The sequence below is a fragment of the Dermacentor albipictus genome, chromosome 1 (genome assembly GCF_038994185.2).
Source record: "Dermacentor albipictus isolate Rhodes 1998 colony chromosome 1, USDA_Dalb.pri_finalv2, whole genome shotgun sequence".
In the NCBI taxonomy this organism is placed as follows: domain Eukaryota; kingdom Metazoa; phylum Arthropoda; class Arachnida; order Ixodida; family Ixodidae; genus Dermacentor; species Dermacentor albipictus.
In genome coordinates this window covers 230,466,130-230,488,558 of record NC_091821.1, presented here as the reverse complement: position 1 = coordinate 230,488,558, position 22,429 = coordinate 230,466,130, and the positions used below count along the sequence as shown (strand labels likewise).

The following is a 22,429-nucleotide window of genomic DNA, read 5'->3' as shown; positions in this document are numbered from 1 at the left end:
ATACAGGACAATCACGAGATATTCAAGAGAGAGCACCAGTTCTTCCAGAACCTCTAACGTCAATTGTCTGCTTCGTTACAAAGGCAACAGTGAGAGGAGAAACTGGAAGTTAATAGGAACCATGAAATTCAGCCTGAACATGCTGCAAGTAGCAATGCTTGTGCAATGGGTGCCTTACCTACTGGAAGACAGGAAACACGATTGATGTCTAGGCGAAAGCCCTCAACACAACCACATTCAACAAGAGATTGATTTTTCCAATTCTGTATGCATGTCTGGGCACAGCGTCCCCATTCATTACATGGGGATTCACCTGGAAGAAAATGGCAGAACGTTAGGAACATTACAGCCTTGATGGAAGAAAGAATGGCGTTAATGAATTTTCATGTACAAAGGTACCCGCATACAATTTTTAAATGAAAAATAACAGTATGTATGATCAACTTAGGAAATATTAAGATACTGTGGTAAAGCTTTAATAAAACACTTCACTAGCCTAATAATATCTTATTCAATTTCTTTCACGCAATGAGACCACATGTACTCTATCACAAGGCAGAAGCGGGAATGGACCAATTTCAGGCCATCTGGGATTCTTTGATACGCCAAGGAACAATCGCAGATGTTTTACAGCGGCCGCATTTGAATGGTGCCAAGGCGACCGTAATGAACGCACAGAAACATATTAGTAGCAGAACCTCTATGCCACAGCTTCACGGCAGTGGGCGAACTCAAAATAAAGTTGTCACTTCACTATGGATAACCCTGCTCAAACCGTTAGCCACACGATCGGCTTAAAATTATTTTTGTTAAGGCACACTGTAATTTCTTAATAAAGGTCGAAAGTTGAACCTGTACCAGCAGGCGACAAATGCAGTTTTGATAAGCCAAGATCCTGCTTTGTGCGAAACGTCGCCTCCTTCATTCCAAAAAAAAAAGTGGGGGGACGAGGAAGATTACGGCAACTTTCCTCAGAACTGTTTTAGTTTTACTTTCGAGCGCACATGCAATCATCGATTTTCTTTTTTGTATACACCATGGTAAAATACAGGCAAATGTGAAATAAACAAAGCTAGACGGTGCGAACATGAAGAAAATATATAGATAACGTTTCTTTTTTTCCCCTTCCTCGCAAGAAAGTAAGTTCGCGCGGCGCATGGCCCAGGTCACGATATCACGCTACCTTGTTGATTTACATTAGTTTGTGCCTTCATATATACACATAAAGATAGAAGCAGCGGTGGGCGCGAGGTTTTCGTGTTTGAAGTGGCGAAATTATATGACAAACATAAGCTGCTGGTTGTAGCCGCTATCGAGCAGGAAGGCGAATGCGCGCAACTTAGTGCGTGACCCTCCATCGTCCTTCTCGGCGAACGACGATTGCGCCTAACGCACACCGGAAGCACAGAAAACACCCTGCTCATGCACTTTGGCAGTTTAAAAATGTTACCAGCACAATAGTCGTACTTACCATTATTGGCCTGAAGAGATTCCGCAAGGTTGAGGGCGAAAGCAAATAAAGACGGGAGTAGACGCGCAAAGAAGCATGCAGAGGGCATGTCAGAGGTTAAGAAACTAAAGAGCAAAAAGCTGTGAGGTGGACTTCAAACGCTTCGGGCAAGCAGTGAAGCGCTTCTATCGTCATAGTAGTTCTACTAAGGCGATCAGCCGCATTTGTAGGCGGTAAATTGGTAGGAAAGAGCTGCCGCGGGCTGCGCTGATGAGACGAATAGGCAGACGAAGTCGTGCGGGCGAGCCGTGCACCGGTAAGGGACCCTTTAACAACAAGGGACAACATTGCGCCACCATACAGTAAAGTTCATTGGCGCTAGCTGTGATATATAAGGCACTTTCATTGCGAAAAAAAAAATATGTATTTTATATAAACAGAAAACCAAAACAGCCTTGCACAATATAAAATTGTACACTGCGTGCAATAAAAGCTTCTCAACACGGCTGAGGACTTCACGGTGAAAAAGCGGCTGGTGTTTGACCACCAGTCACGTGGTTCGAGTTATGGTTTCGTATGTCTCATTCCTGCAGGAAGAAAACTGAAGATAGAGAGAGACAGAATATTTATTTGATTATATATGTATCTCATCAGTTTTTTTCCTTCCTCCTCGGTCTCGACGCTTTGTCCACGCGTTTTCTTCTGTTCTTTCTCCCGTTTTCGCACAAAGGCGCCGAAGCAGAGGGCGCGTTGTCTCTATTCTATGGCGCGTGATCTCGCGCTACTGAGTCGCGGGCGCGTTTGTACCCGATTTCCTGTTTTACGTGCCGAAACCAGCGTGCACCTAAAATATAAGTATGCGAACGTTTCTGCATATCACAGAAGAGCAGCGCATACCATAGAATAAAGAACCCACTGACCCAATGTGCTGCTCTGCAATGAAGGTCAAAGACGTTCATTGATAGACAAAAACACGTGGACAAAATGATATGCCATTCCTGTTCACTACTACGGTATGTTGATAGTCCAGCAGTGGCGAAATTGCAGGAATTACATTTTTGTCCTTTCCTTTTTTAAACCTTACGTGCACAGCAGCCCTCATACTAGAATGTCATCATCATCATCAGCTTATTTTGTGTCCACCGCGTCCACAGCATGACGACTGAGGCATACCGAAGTTGATTCTTTATTCTGTGCGTTGGTTGCGTTGGTCTTTGGTGTGCTACGGGCGCTCTCCCCAGGCCTCTTATTGCGGGTCATTGGTCAAGTATCGGGTAGTTTACTTGTTTTTAGTTTTGTTTGGTACTTTCCTCTTATAATCTGGTTGATCCCATAGTGAGTTCCTAATGTCTATTCTCCTGGCCAGCGGTCTTTCCTCTGGGCGGCTTCCCTTCCCACCAGTGATATCTCTACAGAGGCTTTCTTGCGCAGTGGCATTCACAACGTTCCAGTTGCCCTAGTGCCGAACAATGGGGGATTCATTCGCGCGAAGAATCCAAAGACAATTCAGGAAAAGTTGAGGAAAGCAACCCGCACTTCCGGAGCATAGCCGCCTGACATATCCGTCTGACAATTTGGCAGAGGGGGCATTGTTTTGTTCGGCGGACCAGACCTGTCTCCGACCTTCTAAATTGTGGAATGTTCGCGAGTCACCCGGTGAGCCCATTTATTCCTGCTCATCTAGCTTGCGCTAAGGGGTTAGTTTGGGTAGCTACGCGAGTCTGTGTGTTTCGGAAGTGCTGCAAATGTTCTCCGCGGCAGGTGTCATTTCCGTCTACCGACGTTCACGAGTTTCTGAGAACCAAAGTTGCCCACAGAGTCGGTCATTGTCACTTTTGCAGGTACAACTAGACCTTCAGAGATCAAAGCATGGCCTTTAATATGCAGGGTTTAAGCACTTTCTCCCCGCCCACGTCACAGCGTTCAGTGTTGGTGATATGGCCATAGCATTAAGGGATGTAGATCAGAGCTTCGGTGCCGCATTTGCGGAGTATGATACTATGCAAGATGTATCCCTCAAAGCGAGCGATGCTGCTTGTGCGACGGTTCCCACCCTGCGGGCTGTTCGAAACGCCCTGCTACAGACCAAGAGCTTCAAATTCTGCAAGTTATAGAACGGAAGCGATGTTCGCGTCGTGAGGCTCGGGCTATGGTTTTAGAGAAATCATGTGGGTACGCTGAAGCTCCTGCGCGTCACTCAAAAGCTATGCATGCATCTCTTGGTTATGTAGCAGTTGCTGTGGACCAGAAAGTTATGGCAAAAGCCCGTTACTTTTTTTTCTTTTTTACCTTTCCGAGACCATTGGTCATGTTTTCACTGCTAAGATGTCGCAACTTTTGCAGATTGCGGCGCAACCAAGTGTTGTTTCTGATATTACAGCTTCTCATGAGAATAAAGACGAAGGCCTATCGGCAGAAACCTCACACCGCAGTCCAGACGACACAACCTTCGCATCTCATGTTGAATGCCAGGGTGGTAACAGTTGTGAGCCCGGTTCAGAAAACGTTGAGAACATAGATTTGGATGCTCGAACGTGTAAATGTCACGCTTCTCCGTACTCCCCTAGAACTACTGTCCTTCATAAACTAAAGGCCAAAAAAGTCAAAATGACAACCTATCAAAGGAGGATTTCCTAAAAGATAGTATTTTGCAGACTGTAGTTAATACTGCTGCTATATCAACATAGGGACCTTAAGTACTGATGGACATAGAGATGGATATAGGGACTTTAAAGTACTGCAGTGCAACTGTCGTTCCATTTTTACTGCAGCCACTTATATTTTATATCTTTCTGAAGAACTTCTCCTGATTTGATTATTTTGCAAGAAACGTGGTTATCTACAGAAAAGAGATTTCATTTAAAGCATTATCGTAGTTTTCGTCTGGATCGCCCTTCTCGTAGCAGTGGCGTCTTTCGAAAATTTGCCATAGAGCTCGGATTAGTCACCAGTCATTCTATGCCAGAAAGTGAGGTGCTAGCATTGGATGTAATGCTGATTGGTTAGGCCCCATTTTCGATAGTCAATGTTTATTTTCCTTCAAGAGTTATAAATACAGGTTCTTCTCTTGATGCCGTGGTTGCAGCATGTAGAAAGAGTATAATCATAGCTGGTGATTTCACCAGCTATGAAATGAGAAAGCAATGAAAAAAGCTGAGGCTACATATCTGCGCACATTATGTGACAAAATAAAATCTAATCCAAGAGATCTCTGGAAGTATGTAAAAAGTAAAAGAAACAATAAAGTAGCTGTGCCTGATACTATAGATTATGTAAATTATGGTGATGACATAACCAGCAACACCGAGCACTTTATTCAATATTTTCTGGCACTGCTGCTATTGTGAAAGATTTGCCAATTTCTGCAGACTTCGAACAAATGGAAAACATAGCAATAACAGAACAGGGAGTTGCTTTACTGCTCAAATACGTTAAAGTTAGTTCCACATCTGGTCCTGATTATATTCCAAACTATGTCTTAAAGAACTGTGCTGCATCTGTCACCCCATTTCTAGTAATTCTTTTTCAAACATCCATCGTAAAGGGATCCCTGCCTAAAGATTGAAAAAGTGGTAACATAGTACCTGTTTACAAGACAAATACAAAAAATTGCAGACGTATTTCACTAATTTGTGTTTCATGTGAGCTATCGGAGCATATAATTTATACCAACTTAATGAGTCACTTACAGAGCAACGGGTTCTTTTGCCCCACGCAACATGGGTTTCAACGGGGGTTCTTGTGTGGCACTCACCTAATCGAATTCACCCATGATATTGCATCATCAATAAATAACGGACACCAGGTTCACATCATATTTCTGAATTTTCAGAAAGCTTTTGACTCTGTTGCACATAACCTTCTATTGACAAAATTGTCTGCCATCAAAATTCCAGCATCACTGATGAAATGGGTCGAGGCGTATCTGACTGGTAGAAAGCAGCGTGTTGTTCTTGAGGGACTGACCTCATCAGAGACTGAAGTCTTATCGGACGTTCCACAGGGGTCCGCCTTGGGCCCCCTGTTACTTCTGATATTCATAAATGACCTAGGAATGCATCTTTCCAGTCACATACGCCTGTATACTGATGATTGTTGCATATATCACGCCATTACGTCCCCAGCCAATTCAAGTATCTTACAAAATGACATTCTAACAGTGTCCACGTGGTGCGACAGCTGGAGCATGAAATTAAACTCTGCCAAGTGCAGTGTCATTCACTTCACTAACAAGAGGGTACCGCTTGTTAAAAATTACTTTCTACACACTGAAACATTGATCGAGGTAAGCAGTTACAAGTACTTAGGCGTTGTCTTTAAAAATAATCATTCTCGGAATGACCTTATAGAGAGCGTGGCATCTAAGGCTAGTCCTATGTTAAATTTTTGAAAACGTAATTTCTGGAGTGCCCCCCATAAGGTAAAGGAAGCACTTTATTTAACAAATGTTCGTCCGATGTTGGAGTACGGCTGCTCTGCCTGGGACCCAGAGACAAACACAGCCATTAATCAACTGGAACGAACACAAAAACGTGCCATCCAGTTCGTTACTGCCAACTGTGATTTCACTCGGAGCTCATCACAAATACATGTTAATTTGGGATGGTCACTTCTCGGAGAACCGACGGAAATATTTACGACAAACTTTTCTTCAATATTTATTCAGGCAAGACTGGTTTGTGCAAGGACACATACATGAAGAACGCAAGTTGCATATCACCCAGAATAGATCATCCGCTAAAAGTACAAGAGTACAAATGCCGTATCAATCTATAAAAGCATTCCTTCTTTCCAAAAGCTGTACATGATTGGAATAAACTGCCGGCTGATATTGTCTTAGCAACGCCATCTGTGTTTGAAAATTTGTGGAAACATTTGTATGTTTAGTTCAAAAATCTGTTTTGCTTCAGACAGAATAGGAGATTAACCTTTCCTGTGCACAGCTTTTATTAACCTCAAGTGTAATCTTGCCTTAATCACTGTTTTATTCCATTATTATATTATTATTAATATTGTGTTGTACTATGTACTAAATTGTATTTATATTGTATTTCATAATAACCTTCGGTGTAATGTTATATTAAGTACTGTATTTGAACATACGTATAATATTCCTTCCCCCTACTCTAATGCCCAACATCGGGCGCTGTAGCTATGGAAGTAAATAAATAAGTCTCACCATGTATCATGGGGCTATCGGTCCGATTCTTCTGGCAAACGATTGTTAGATTTGACTTCATCAAATTACCTTGATTGTGTAAATTCGAGAACCCCAACCTATGTATCCTGGAAATCGTGTGTGGTGCTCGACCTGACTTTTTCCAGTTCGGGTTGTGTCATTTTGTCCTGGTCTGCTGTCACCTCGGCCTTCCAATAATTTTTGAAATCGCTTCCCAAATTAATTTGGTCAATAAGCACCTATATTAATTATATATATATATATATATATATATATATATATATATATATATATATATATATATATATATATATAGAATATATATATATTATACCTTTATTAATATAGTAATCAAATTTAAATAAGCAGGGAGGACTAAGTGACGAAGTAAAGGGGCTTAATTTGTGTTGCGTGATAAGTGGCAGTTATACAAAATCCAGATTCAGTATTGAGTTAACCAAAGGTGGTACTTATTCCCCTTGGTAAAATCATGACTGTGAATGCGAATATAGAAGACGAAAAGCAGCGTGGAGAAGTTACTGTAGAACCAGTGTCCACGTAAATGTAATGACTATAAGTTTGTTGCAGCTACATTCAGGCAGATAGTTGACAAAGCGAAGAAAATTATAACGAAAAACATTGCAGCTATTTATCACAGTCTAGCAATAAAAAAGCTCTATTTAGGTTTGTACGGCCTAAAAAGATTTTCAGCCCCAACAAATGTAGAATCTGTTAGTTTAACTTTCACGGAATTGGTGCAGTCACTTGAGGAGATGGCAAAAGGCCTAGAGAGTCTATTTACATCACTTCTACCCTATTGTATGCCGGCACCAGAAGAAGCTGATGAATTCACAGCAGTCACATTAGAAGAATCGGGGCTCCTGATGGCATAACTACAGCAATGATAAAAATAATATTCGAATTGTCTCCCCAGGATTTGCTCAAATTCACAAATTTTTCAATTCAAAATACATGGATATATCCAGATTAGAAAGTTGCCTAAGTAATTCTTCTACTTAAAAATCAGGGCGATGGATACTCAATAGATAACATTAGGCCTATTTCTATTACTTCAAGTTTTGTGAAGTTAATCGAGAGAGTATTGTATGGTCATATTGAAAGGTGTATAGGCAACAACTTAATATTAAGTGACTCTCAAATAGGATTCAGGCCTCGGTGCTCAATTTGGTGTGCTCATGTTGATTTGGAGAGTCAAATTCAACTCGCTCGCTGCAACAACCAGTATGCGGCCTTAGTGGCATTAGACATTGCGAAGGCGTATGACAGTGTTGAGCACACCATCTTGATCGGCAGACTTGAAAGTGTGAGTCTCCCACAGTACATAACTGTATATGTAATTTCCTGAGCGGATGTACATTTTATTGCTATCAAAACTGTGTTTCTTCTCAATGTTGCAAACAGACAATGGGTGTTCCTCAAAGCGCAGTACTTTCCCTTGTTCTATTTAATATTTTACTAAGTCATTCCTACACACCATGATTTGCAGGTATATGTATACACTGATATCGCATTTTTTTCGGTGTCAAGCGATATACATAAACTTTGTAAAACATCATAGTCGTATTTGAATCAGATTGAAATGTGGCTTAAGGGAATACAAATGTGTTAACAAAAGTGCCGTCATACTTTTCCCTTTAACTTTTCCCATCCAGATAACACTGATGTATGATCAGGAGATAATTCCACAGGTACAATCATGAAAATATCTGGCAATGATACACAGAAAAGCTTAATTGGCAGACACACATAGAATACATCACATCTAAAGGAGCACGCGCTGTTGGTTTATTACGAAAAGTCAGTAACAGTCGTTTTGAAATGCGCAGGGAGACTCTGCTGATGATTTACTGTATGTAAGTCCGCCACATTTTAGAGTTCGGTTGTGTATAATTTTCTGGAGGTCCTGCTTATAAGTTACACCCTATCGTTCTTTTACAACGCGAATCGTTACGTCTATGTCTTGGCCTTCCAAAATTTCTAGCGAATATTTGTCACGAAACTCGCCTGCCTTCTCTTCAAACTCGATATCGGATACTGACAGTTGAGACATTACTGAATATCTGTGCTTCTCCCCAGAGACGCTCCTCCTGTGTGTTCATTCGAGAGCCGACTGTATTATTCGCAAATCAGCGGTCTCAGCTCCATCATCCCCAGGTAATTTTGGTGCAGAAGCTATAGAACCATTGCAAGTATCAATCCATGATATGGTTTTCCCAAATTTACCTACTACGACACTAAACGTTGAATTCAATAATATATTTCCTAATAACGCCAAGCTTCTACCTATTAGGTACCTAAAAGGCTTGTTAGATGACCGCCTTGAGAACCTCCCTATATATACAGTAATAGCCACAGATGCTTCTGTGAGTTGAGAGGCGGCAGGAGTGGCATATTTTTTCCATCTATAAATTGGTCTTTCTCTCTTCGACTGCCCGACTTTACACCAGCATTTCAGGCAGAGTTATTGGCTATCATTCTAGCTCTACGAAAACTTACCTCATCTATTTATTCAGCTGTAATCATAATGAACTCCTTATCCGTTTGTTCTGCTCTAACAGTGCCAAATTCATCTACCATTCTCTGAGAATTTTATTCATCTATCCCCCAACATTTACACTTCATCCTTTTGGTATGAGTACCAGGACACATGGGACTCACTTTAAATGAGTCAGCAGGCGCACTACCGGCAGCATCTCTTAGAGGCCCAGTACTGAGGATCCTGAAACTTTCGGCATGCATCACGACTGCAAGATATAGAAAATTTCGTGTTCAAGAAAAACACAAAATAAATCATATGTATTAAATAACACTGATTTCCAGCACGTTAGATTTCCTTGGCATAGCAGGTGGCGTTCAAGAAAATGTGAAGTTTCATTCACCAGAATGTGTTGCCGAATACCAATGCTTAATTTTTATTCCCACAGGTCTGGTTTAGCACCTTCCCCTCATTGTTTTTATTGCAATGAATGTGAAACTATAGAACATTTCTTTATAGAGTGTCGTAGGTTCGACGTGCACATAAAACTTCTAGAAGGTCCCCGTCGCCGACTTAGATTGCGCATTACGCTCCCTGTGATACTGTCTCTTGAGGCCATATTTAATTCTGTAAGTGAAACAGTGAGACTGCCATGTTAATTGTTTTACTTTCCTCTATATGAACACAAAAATCTTCAAATTGTAAAATACAGCCTGAAAATAGATGACGATTAGTATTCATCTAATATCCTTTCTAAATTACGAAATCCTATTGAAGTATTCATCCTTTCTAACCTATTGCTGCCCGATTCATGGCCGATCTCCTGTAGCTGGTTGAGCCATATCCATAGGAACCATACGTAGGACGAAGGCTGCGCGAGCCGATTACAACTAGTGCCCACGAATTTCCTAATTTCATCACCCCACCTAGTCTTCTGTCCTCGACTGCACTTCCCTTCTTTTGGCACCTATTCTGTAACACTAATGGTCCACCGGTTATCTAACCTACGCATTACATGACCTGCCCAGCTCTATTTTTTTCTCTTAATGTCAATTAGAATATCGGCTATACCCGTTTGCTCTCTGATCCAAACCGCTCTCTGTCTCTTAATGTTATGCCTAGCATTCTTTGTTGCATCACTCTTTGTGCGGTCCTTAACTTGTTCTCAAGCTTCTATGTCAGTCTCCAAGTTTCTGCCCCATATTGTAGCACTGGTAAAATGCACTGATTGTACACCTTTCTTTTTAATGATAATGGTAAGCTTCCAGTCAGGAGCTGACAATGTCTGCCGTATGCGCTCCAACCCATTTTTATTTTTCTGTGAATTTCCTTCTCACATACACCTTTACAGACTCTAGAGGCTAACTGGCGATCCTGTTCTCTTGCCTGGGTATTCATCCTTATCTGTTTCCTGCATATTAATCTTCAACCCCACTCTTATACTCTCTCTGTTAAGGTCCTCAATCATTTGCTGTAACTCACCTCCAGTGTTGCTGAGCAGGACAGTGTCGTCTGCAAACCGAAGGTTACTGGGATATTCGCCGTGGATCCTTACTCCTAAGCCTTCCCAGTTTAATAGCTTGAATACTTCTTCCAAGCACGCAGTGAATAGCATTGGAGAGATGGCCTCCTTGTAGGTATCTTCCTATTTGTGTAGAATTAAGGTAGCTGTGGAATATCTGTAGATATTTTCCAAGATATTTATGCAATTGGCCTGCGTTCCTTATTGTATAATGCCTCTATGACTGCTGGTATCTCTGATGAATCAAATGCCTTTTCTTAATCTATGAAAGCCATAAAGAGAGGCTGATTGTACTCTGCAGATTTCTAGATTACCTGATTAGTGACATGGATGTGATTGTAAGGTATCCATTCGTGAAGCCAACCTGTTTCCATGGTTGGCTAAAGTCCAATGTTGCCCGTATTCTATTGGAAATTATCTTGAAGAATATTTTATATAATACTGGAAGTAAGCTAATGGGCCTATAATTTTTCAATCCTTTAACGTCTCCGTTTTTGTGGATTAGAATAATTTTTGCATTCTTCCAGTTCTCTGGGACCCTTGAAGTCAATAGACACTTCGTATAGAGAGCCGCCAGTTTTTCAAGCATTATGTCTCCTTCATCTTTGATTAAATTGACCGTTATTCCATCTTCTCCTGTCGCTTTTCCCAGTTTCATGTCTTGCAAGGCCCTTCTAACCTCATCGCGTGTTATAGAAGGTATCTCTGCAACCTGTTCATTACTGCTTCGAATGGAGGTATCGTTGCTATTATATGCTATTAGGATATAAGAAGTATTGCAACCTCTTGCACATGCTCTCACCGTCAAATTTGTATATTTTGAGGCCCAAGTATAATAGGTGGATTGTAATGGTTGTGTATTCATTTCTCTGCACTCCTGCTGGTCTTGTAGTTATAATCCTTAGTGTCGTTAGTCCAGCTGTGTTCTCATGCATTTGAGGTGTTCCACAAAGATTTTGGGAAAAGGGTGGTCATCAAAGGAGACCAAGGAATGTGCCCCAAGTGCTTGGCTCCAGTGAAAACCAGACGCTCAATACATGCTTTAGGTGTGTCCTGGAACACGGGCAATCATACTTGAGAATTGAAGAAAGGCTGGACTGAAGCCAGACCTACCTGGAAATTGTGACCGTTAGGTGATGGACAACAAATAGTTTCCAAAGACACTGCTGCAATTCTTACACAAGGCAGAGTTGTAAGTGTTAAACTTTCCTCTATTCCTTATGCCTTGCGGAAAATCCTTCTCACCACACACACACAAAATTCACTGACGATGTTGATACTGCCTAATGCGAAATTTGAGCGCAGCTCTATACGTGCTTTCATTTCGCGGTATATTTGCTGGCACGACTGCCTCGCTAATGTGGAGGTCGTGAGAGGCAGTGCGTGGGTGACACGTGGGCACGATTTGCAGCAGCCGCCGCAAACAGACCTCCCAGACGTTGCGTGCTACTCTGGTGCAATCTCATAGTCATCGTCGCCGCACTACGCTTTTCATTTCCCACTTTCGCCATACCCTCCTCCTCACGTCTTTCATCCTTCACTGTGCTTGTTAGCTCTGTTACGCCGACACAGGAACCGGCACCTAAAAGCTGCACTCTTAAGGAAGTGTCGTGGATAAGAGATTCCTGTAGGAGTCTATTGAATCGCATAAGCTCATCGAGACCATAGTGAGCTCAAGTTCTTGCAAGAGTAAGAATGAGTACCAATCAATCAGAAACTTTGCAAGACTCTGCAAGTACAAGAATATTTGTTGAATAAACATGTCCTGAGCCAAGATTCCATGTCTTTTTTTGTGAGCTTGAATAAAGCATGTTCTCCTTCTCTTGCTGTACAGTAGCACATATGGTGTGAAAGGAAAAGCTGGTGTCCACCTTGTAGCTACAAAAAGCTACAAAGGCGACACCTGCAGAAAGGAAGATTGCCGTTAACCAAAGATTGGTCCAGGGATTGTATTTGGCATCTCCGGCATTCCGGGCATAGCTTCCTGCTACTACTAGCAGCAATCAGCAACCATATATGCTGTTGCCTTGTCAAATTTTTGCAGGCACGAAGTTAGCCATTCAGTAGTGTTAATTCTTAATAACTGGGGAACTGTAGCCAGTTGTGAACTGTTGAATATCATGTTTTCTAATGCAATGGACAATTTGACATTGAGCTTATGCAATTATGCAAGTGAATACAAATTTAGTCAATAAGTTTTGAGTAACTAGCTAATTGGTGATAACACAAATTTACCACTGTGCGCTAGGTGACTGCTAACAAAATGCCGTAGGGCCCATCATCGTACCTTGAAGCCCTTTTCTTTTTTTTTAAACCGTTTGGCCTACATTAGCTAGCACACATGGTATTTCTCAAAGATAGCGTTTGTGGTGTTGGTCAATGGGGCTCTGTCCAGTGCATTCCAAGCTTTTTGGAGCTGCAGTTGAGGTGGATAATCAAAGCATAAATGTTAAATGAATGAATTCTGGGGTTTTAAGTGCCAAAACCACGATTTGCTTACGAGGCACGCTGTAGTGGCGGACTTCGGATTAATTTTGACCACCAGAGCATCTTTAAGGTGCCCTTAATGCACAGGACATGGGGATTTTCGCATTTCGCCTCCATTGAAATGCTGCCACTGAGACCACGATTTCTGCCTGTGACTTTGTGCTTAGCACAGTGCAACCATAGCCACTAAGCCACTGCGGAGGGTAAAGCATAGGCGCTAAAGGGGCACTAAAGCGAAACAATAAATCAGTTTAGACTAATAAAGCGTTGTTTGAGAACCCTGCAGGCAGCCATTTCAAAATAATAGGTTGATTATTAGATGTGAAAATGAAGATCGAAATATCGGTATTTGAATTTTACGCTGAAACCCTGATGGCCGGTACGTCAGTGTGACGTCGGAGATTCCAAAGTATGTTTTCGCATTTGGGCCGCGTTGGTGGAGTAAAAATTCCCGAAACTTGCTATGTTTATTATTTGGTTCCTTTAGAACGCAATTTAGTGCATCTGTACCGCTATATAAGTAAGTAGGCCCTAGAAGTTGCCATAAAAATCCATGACGTCACAGTGACCAGGTGCAGGAACTTCAGCGAGGCTCGCCACCCGTCTTTCGTTCTTTTGCTTTTTCTGGCCTGCCAAGCGTCTGATTGTGGTAAGAGTGGTGATTTTAGTGTTGTAGGAAGGTAATTTACTGATGCATAAGAAATCATTTTTCTCTTTAGTGGCCCTTTAAAAATGGGATTGAACATCCGACTAAAAGATCAGAAAATATTTGCTGCGATGTAACAAGTATGCAACAAATGCTTGTTACATATGACTTCTACAAAATTTAACTTGATTTTAACTCGTTAGAACTTTCTTTGTCACAACCAGTTCCTTGTTTCAAGAGCTGTGAGCTATGTTTCCAAGTGACTGTTGCGGAGAACAGAGACAGTAGTAGCAAGTAACTTAATTAAAAATGCTTGCATAACTGGTAAAAATGTTCTGTAACATGGTAAAGCACCCATTTTTCAGATTTTTTGATTGCAACGTCCAGCAGCAGCTTAAGGACTGAACACTGGAATTGAGATTCTGTTGGCACAGTTTGCTCTGTGAACTGCTTGCCAAAAGTAGGTTGTTTGACGCTGGTTAAAACAGAATTAAAGTGAATCAAACAGAGACTGTCAATTGTTGTCAGTATACGAAAAGACAGTGATCAGTACTTGTTCCCTTTTAATGCTTCGTGTTCAACTCATGCCAGTAACTTGGGAAATAATATTGCGTGAAGAACAGATATGACACATTTTTCAAAGCCGACATAGCTGCTTGGCGCAACCCTTTAGGCTAGATATGCCTTCGAGACATAAGGTTGCAGTCAACTAGAAATGGAAGCCTCTTTAGCTGTGCGGAACACCGTGAAATTATGAAATTATGAAATGAAGTTCACTGAGGTGTTCAACATCAAACACACACATAGGAGGCTGGTGCCATCTTATTTATGTGGAGGTGCTTTGCAGAACGAGGAAATTAACAGTTCTGCTTGTACATAAAGGAAGATGGCTCAAAACTTCATGCTGCACAAGGTACATTAGTTTTCCTCTTTAATGCAACACACTAATGCTCTGCCGCGTAAAGCTCTCCTAGGCACTCTGAATGCCACTGTGCAGGATTGCTTCATGGCAAGCAGTCCCATCACCTTCTATTTCTGGGCTCTTGGTCCTAAATGGAAGCTTTAGCTTGGGAGCCGCAATGTATGGAAACGAAGAAATAATTTTTTAAGGAAATACATGCACACATTTTAATAACGTTCATAGCATTTACAAGAAAACATTAAAAGCTAGTCATCATCATCATCAGCCTGTTTTATGTCGACTGCAGCACGAAGGCCTCTCCCTGCGATCTCCAATTGCCCCTGCCCTGCGCCAACCGATTCCAACTAGCGGCCGCGAATTTCCTAATTTTATCAGACCACCTAGTCTTCTGTCGTTCTCGAGTGCATTTCCCTTCTCATGGTACCCATTCTGTAACCCTAATGGTCCAACGGTTATCTAACCAGCGCGTTACATGACCCGCCCAGCTCCATCTTCTTGGCCAATTTTGCTCTTTCTCTCTTCAAATTGAGGTGAATCCTAACCCTCACTAACCTATGATCACTGCACTTTACCCTACCCTGTGGACTTGGAAGCACCGAACGAGCACGGATGCTGATCAAATTTTTTCTGATCGCACAGATCGTGCTGTCAAGGACCGGATTCATCAACACAGGGTCTGAGCATGCGCTGCATCAGGCCTATCTGCTGCTACCTCCAGCTGTCTGCCCTGCTGGCTTCATCAGATGAAACACGTCGCAGGAATCTATACTATGTGCACTGCACTGGGACCACCTGACCAGCACGGTGACGTCGATGGAGACATCACGGCACTCAGATAAAAGCAGCAGCCTTTTCGACATACCCTTCAGTGGACTTTTATGTACCGAACGAGCACGGATGCTGATCAAATTTTTTCTGATCGCACAGATCGTGCTGTCGAGGACCGGATTCGTCAACGCAGGGTCTGAGCATGCGCTGCATCAGGCCTATCTGCTGCTACCTCCGGCTGTCTGCCCTGCTGGCTTCATCGGAGGAAACACGTCTCAAGAATCTATACCACGTGCACTGCTTTGGGACCACCTGACCAGCACGGTGACGTCAACGGAGACATCATGGCACTCGGATAAAAGCAGCAGCCTTTTCGACATACCCTTCAGTGGACTTGGAAGCACCGAATGAGCACAGATGCTGATCAAATTTTTTCTGATCGGACAGGTTAGTGACAAGCATTTAGTCTCTTCAGTTAGAGACAACGGCATAACATTGACGGTGCTGCCAAGTCCACAATGCTGTGTTGCTATTTTGCGCGATTGTTTTCATGTTGTCTGCTTAATGTTACTAACATCCGGAGACAAACAAAATCCAGGCCCTGACTCTGATTCGGATGAATGTTTGCAGCAGGAACTAGCGAAACGCATTCTAAGAGAACAAAGGGAAACAAACAAAACACTGAAACAACTGTCTTCAAATATCAAGCACGTGGAGACAATAGTTGCAGATTTGCAAGAAAGAATGACAGTTATTGAGAATGAAAGGGGATTATGGAAAGAATGCGAAGACAAGATAGTACACTGCGAGGAATTGTGTAAATCTACCATGACACAAGTAGAATTTCTGGCATCAAAGGTCGATGATTTAGAATATAGAAGTAGGTGGAATAACCTAGTAATTTATGGATTAAGTGAGAGCTCTGATGAAGGTGTTAAAACACTTGAAGCAAAAGTGCAAGACGGTATATTTAAGACGATTCTAGGAATAGAAATTAACTCAATAGAACGAGTTCACAGAATCAGTACAAAGCAAAGCCAAAGGACACGCCCCGTTATTATCAGGTTATTTAACTTCGCTGAAAAAAACAAAATATTATTAAGCTGCTTCAAGCTAAAAAACACCCAGATTTCAATATCTGAAGATTTCGCGAAGAAAGTACGCAACACACATGGCCAAATCATGGCGTTCTGCAGTAAGTACCAAGGCGAAAGGGGCAAAGGTATCACTGGCATTTGATGAACTAAAAATAAATGACAAAACCTTTATATGGAATGAGTATGAGGACCGAATAATTGAACTATCTAAACCGATAACTTCTGCACACGCTGGCCCAGCAGCTTGTGATGGCACATGACGACAACATACTAAATGTATCGGAGTGTTATCGCTGAATGCACGCAGCGTAGTCAATAAGTTCAGCCTACTTGAAAGCATAGTTGCAGCCCATCATCGCACATCATAGTCATCACAGAAACCTGGCTTCACGAAGGCGTCCAAGATTCCAAATTGTTTCCACCTTCTTATCGGCTCATACGGAAAGACAGAGAATCGCGGGCAGGAGGTGTAGCTGTTGCAATTAAATCTAACATAATATTCACAGTTTTAAACAGCATATCTGACCATGAAAGCGTATGGTGTAAACTTATATTTAATGGAAAAAGCATATTTCTGGGTGGTGTGTACCGACCTCTGAATGCATCCCCTGAATATCTAGACGTTATGCACGATTACGTTGCACAACACACTAACTCACCTTCCAATATTATCATCGCAGGTGATTTCAATTTACCAGGAATCAATTGGACTAATCTTTCGCACCACAGCGCTGACGTGAAAAGTGCTGAATCACTATTGTTTATTTCATTTACATTCTCTCTAGACCAACTAGTTTCCGAACCGACTAGAATAGCTGATCTGTCATGTTCTGTGCTTGATCTGATGTTCGTAAGCAGCCTATTTCAAAATAACACATTAAACGTTGAAAATGGCATTTCGGACTATAAAATTATTGTATTCTCCTGCCCAATTTTAGGAAACCGTGAACGTGTTAAGCCATCGATTGCTGTTATCATGGATTACTCAAGAGCGGATGACAATGCTATCTCAGAATATTTGAACACCTGTTTTCTGCAGTTTTCATTACTTCTTGACGTAAATGGATTATGGTTACGTTTTAAGAATATTGTACATTTGTGAAGAAAACTACATTCCCTCCAGAAAGAAACGGGTGAACAGAGAACATCCTTGGGTATTGCGCAAAATAATACATTTAAAACGAAAAAGTAAAATGAAGCGAAGCACAGAAAGAAAACCACATGTGACCTTCAAGATCTTGTATGCTTCCTACAAGATAAGATCCACATGGCCAAGGATTGTTTTTTCACTGTTACTCTGCCTTCTTACATGACGAATAAACCACAAAAATTCTGGCGCTACCTATCGAGGGAGCGGCACACCGTGTCGTAGATTACTGTTTCAAATGAGACTGTTGTTCAGCCTGACGTCATAGCAAGCAAATTTAATGAATTTTTTCTATCTGTATTTAACAGAACTACCTTAAACGGCCCCTTTCCACGGTATCAGTTCGACAATCCAATGCCTGAAATAGATATAGACCAAGAAGGAATTTTTCGACTCTTGCAAAAGCTGGATGTAAAGAAACCCTGTGGCCCTGATCTTATATCAAACGGATTTTTGCAAAAACGTGCAGTTTGGACGCCAAAATACTTATACATAATTTACAGGCAATCTTTGGAACCTTCAGTGATACCCGACGACTGGCAAATGGTCAAAGTAATACTGTGCACAAATCTGGCTCTAAACTCAACGTAAGTAACCATAGACCTGTTTCATTAACATGTGCATCCAGTAAATTGTTCGAACATATTATTTATAAGGCCATAATATTGCACTTAGAGAATAATAACGTACTATACAGCTGGCAACATGGATTTCATTCAAGTGTAAGTACTATTACTCAGTTAGCTGAGATAACCCATGATATAGCTGCCGCAATAACAGAAGCCAAATAATGCCATTTTCTTAGATTTTTCAAAGGCCTTTGATGTCGTTCCTCATCCAGATCTCATTACTAAACGAACTGCCATTGGTATACACGAGAAAACACTATCATGGATCAAGAACTACCTCGAAAACAGAAAGCAATGCATAGCTATGAATGATATTATGTCTGATTACATAGTTTTTTCTGGTGTACCACAAGGCTCGGTTCTTGCGCCCCTCCTATTTCTGATCTACATAATGATATTCATTCATGCATTCAGCCGCCTATTCAAATGCGCCTATTCGCCGATGATTGCATAGTGTACATAACAGTGAATACCAGAGAGGATCAGGTAAAACTAAACGATTCGTTAGCTGCAATACAAAATTGGTGCAACAAATGGGGTATGAAACTGAATGCAACAAAAACTACCAGTATCTCCTCCACACACTAGAAAAATGCGCTTCAGTTTACATACCCAATAAACAATATACCACTAAGAAAATTTGATGAGGTCACTCATCTGGGATCTGTCACTCTTGCAACGAAATTAAATTGGGAAGCTCATATAAATAACATATATTACAAGGCACTAGGTAAACTACATTTCTTGAGAAGAAAACTTAGGAACACATCTCCGAGTGTTAAATTAAATGCAGAACCCTCATTAGACCTGCTTTAGAGTATGCTGATATTATTTGGGCCCCGCACCAGAAGTATTTAAACGACAAACTAGAACGCATACAGAACTTAGCATTGAGATTTATGTATTCACAATATTCGTGTCAAACGAGCATTATGAACCTGCGTGTCAAGGTGAACGTTCAACCACTGGCTCAACATAGAATGATTTCGAGTATAAAATTTCTATACTTGCTTTATCACAGCTCCTATCGAATACCACAAGCAACATACATTCAAGCGCCACTCAGACTTTCTGCCCGAACGAATCAATATATCAATACGGCACCATGCCAGCCATAATAACACTCACAAGTACTTTTTATTCCCACACGCTATTTCCCATTGGAACATGCTACCCTCTAAAGCCGTAAACTGCCCATCTGCCAACGCATTTATTGACATTATTGAGAATCTGGAATTTGAATGGCGATAAATAACTGAAGTTACCTGTATTTCATATGCAGCCTCTTGTCGATCCATACTTATGGTAAACATTGTTTTTCCTTCTTCACGAACCGCTCATTTAAGCAGAGTATGTATTTCTTGAGTATGTTCATTTTTGTGCATGTTAATGCTTTTTGTTTTGGATACAATAATTTCGCTTTTACTCTTTTTTTTTTTTCGGTACTGTATTCCATGTTGTAACCACTCCTGCATGGGCCCGACGAGGGCCTGCAGTATTGTGAAATAAATAAATACCTATCACTTTTACATCCTGCATTATGCTGGGATCAGCAGAAAGTATGAAGTCAATTTCAATTCGCTTCAACATTAGGGCTTTTCTAGGTGCACTTTCTCTTGCTACGCTTCCTGAAAAAGGTGTTCATTATTCGAAGCTTATTCCTTTCTGCGAATTCTACCAGCATCTCTCCTCTAGCGTTCCTAGAATTGACGCCGTAGTTGCCAATTGCTTGTCCACCAACCTGCTTTTTCCCCACTTTTGCATTGAAGTCGCCCGTTACTATAGTATACTGAGTTTGCACTTTTCTCATCGCTAATTCAGCATCTTCATAAAACTAATCTACTTGCTCATCGTAATGTGTGGATGTTGGAGCGTAGGCTTGTACTACCTTTAATCTATACCTCTTATTAAGTTTGATTACGACTATAGATACCCTCTCATTGATGCTGTAGAATTCGTCAATGTTGCCCACCATATCCTTATGGATTAGGAATCCTACCCTGTATTGCTTCTTGTCTGGCAGACCTCTATAGCAGGCCATTATTAAATGCTGGTAGCTAGCAGCAAATCTAAAGAGTATTGAGTTTCAAAAGGCATCATTAGTAAGCATCAAGTTAACAACTCTAACTCAGCAATAAAAAACCATCACAATTGCATAAACTGAACTTAATACATATAAAGCTTACAAAAGTTATGTATCCTATGCCACTCTGAAATATACGGCTAATTTGCAAGTAGGACTTTTCCAATACCCTCATGAACACTGTGACAATGACACATATGCTATAAATTTACGTATAAATTTGCAAGCTTAAGATAATCTAACGTATGCAAATTACAGAACCACGATATCCTACTTTGGTGCCGGATTATGGATTTGTAAACTTTATGCTTCTATCTTTCCCAAATTTTTCCCAAATGGAACAAATTTCATTTGAATAAGTCCAGTGCTTGTCTCACGAAAACTTTTCTGCGTTTTACATGTCTTTGAATACCTAAATAGGACTTGGCCTCGAGCTAAAGCTTCCTCTTAGAACACAAAGCTTTTATTCGCACAAAGAGCCCTAAGCAATCATTCCAAGGGGCTGTTGAGAACTGAGACAGTAGTAGCAAGTAACTTAAGAATGCATGTGTAGCTCTACTTTTTATACATTAATATTGCCAACATTTGACTAGAACAGCTCATCAGACCAACAGAATCTTATGGAAGGTTTGCAGGCAGTATCCTTCTGACGTGCACATTTGCAATGTTCACACCAAATGGTAAGGTTGCTGTACCATATGAAATTAGGTGCCTGCCTTCAATTATGTAGTATAAGGAATCTTCATGTTTTGAAAAAGATACCGTACAAATGTTTACACATTGAATTTGCAGTTACTTCAAGAACGCTTATCTACATACTTGCACAGCGCCCCTCTGCATTGCAAGAACAGTATACCCCTTCTACTCTGTAGCTTCCAATAAGTAAGCCAGTCGCACGGTTTTGGGAAAAATCAAATTGCACTTCAGGTGTGACAGCAACAAGCAGCCGAAGCATCCTTCATAGGGCATGGCTTGTGTCAGTGCAGTGTCTAAAATGCACGAAACACGTGTGCGTGTCAGCTGAGTGAGCTAGAGCTACCAGTGTCCTGGCTCACAAGAGGGTGCCACTCCACCTTCTCACCGCTAATAGGCCATGAATCGAGTGGTAGTAGGGAAAAAAAAAACTATAGGCTGGTTTTGTAAAGATATTAAAGGTATAATAATCGTTTGCAATGTGAACTTTAGGGCATTTATGGTGCGAAAAAAAAAAAGAAAGAAAATTAGCATGGCAGTCTCTGGTTCACTTGTAAAATTAAATATGGCATCACATATGTTCCTATTGCAATAACCTAGTCCTGGCACCCCAAGCGGGCAAAGGGGACCTTTTAGAAGTTGTTTGCTTTGACTTGAAAACTTACTACATTCTTCAAGGAAATGCTCCGCATTGCAATAAAATACAAGGGAAGGAGCCAAACCAGACCAGTGCAAATAATTAAGCAGTGGCATTAGCCAACACAGTCTAGTAAGTGTAACTTGAAAATTTTCTTGTGCAACAGCATCCACTGTGCCTGTAGGAATTAAAGTGCTGACAATCAGTGTTGTTTAGGACGAATAATTCTGCATGTTCTTATGAACAGAAATTTTTTCAATCTTGCAGCAGCGGTATATATCGGAAGTTTGCAGAACCCTCAGGACCAGTACCATAAGGGATGCCGCCTGTGCACCTGCTGACTCCTTTAAGCCTGTGTGACCTGGCGCCCATACCAAACGGACAAGACGTAAGTGTTGGGAATAGATAAATGAAATTCTCTGAGAATGGCAGACGAATTTGGCATTGACAGAACAGAACAAACGGGCAGGCAGTTGGTAATGATAACAGCTGAAGAAACGGACGTGGGAAGTTCTTGTAGTGCTAGAGTGGTCTCCAATAACTCTACCTGGAATATCGATGTGGAGTCAGACAGTCGAAGAGAAAATGACCAATTCCGTAGTGAAAAAATGCCTCCTCCTGCCTTCTCTTCATTGACAGAAATACCTGTGGCTATCACTGCATTTATTTGAA

At 41.3% G+C, this 22,429-nt stretch overlaps 1 protein-coding gene and 1 long non-coding RNA gene across 3 annotated transcripts in view; one reads left to right on the top strand and one right to left on the bottom strand.

The window, feature by feature from the left end:
* LOC135915691 (low-density lipoprotein receptor-related protein 1-like) overlaps positions 1-1,791 on the bottom strand; it is a 118,046-nt gene extending 116,255 nt beyond the window's left edge. Inside the window, exons 1-2 of one of the 2 annotated variants that reach the window (XM_070531029.1) lie at positions 1,472-1,791; positions 179-313 (exon numbers count right to left, since the gene is read on the bottom strand). In XM_070531029.1, coding sequence (XP_070387130.1) covers positions 179-313; positions 1,472-1,559 — 223 coding nt within the window. In that variant the 5' untranslated portion in view covers positions 1,560-1,791. The remainder of the gene's footprint in view (positions 1-178; positions 314-1,471) is intronic. The other variant, XM_070531028.1, reaches the window with a different exon arrangement.
* Positions 1,792-2,612: 821 nt separating this feature from the next.
* The window catches only part of LOC139054283 (uncharacterized), a 79,723-nt gene continuing 59,906 nt past the window's right edge, over positions 2,613-22,429 (top strand). The window contains exons 1-2 of the long non-coding RNA XR_011511101.1: positions 2,613-3,106; positions 22,025-22,145. This is a non-coding gene — a long non-coding RNA (uncharacterized lncRNA). The remainder of the gene's footprint in view (positions 3,107-22,024; positions 22,146-22,429) is intronic.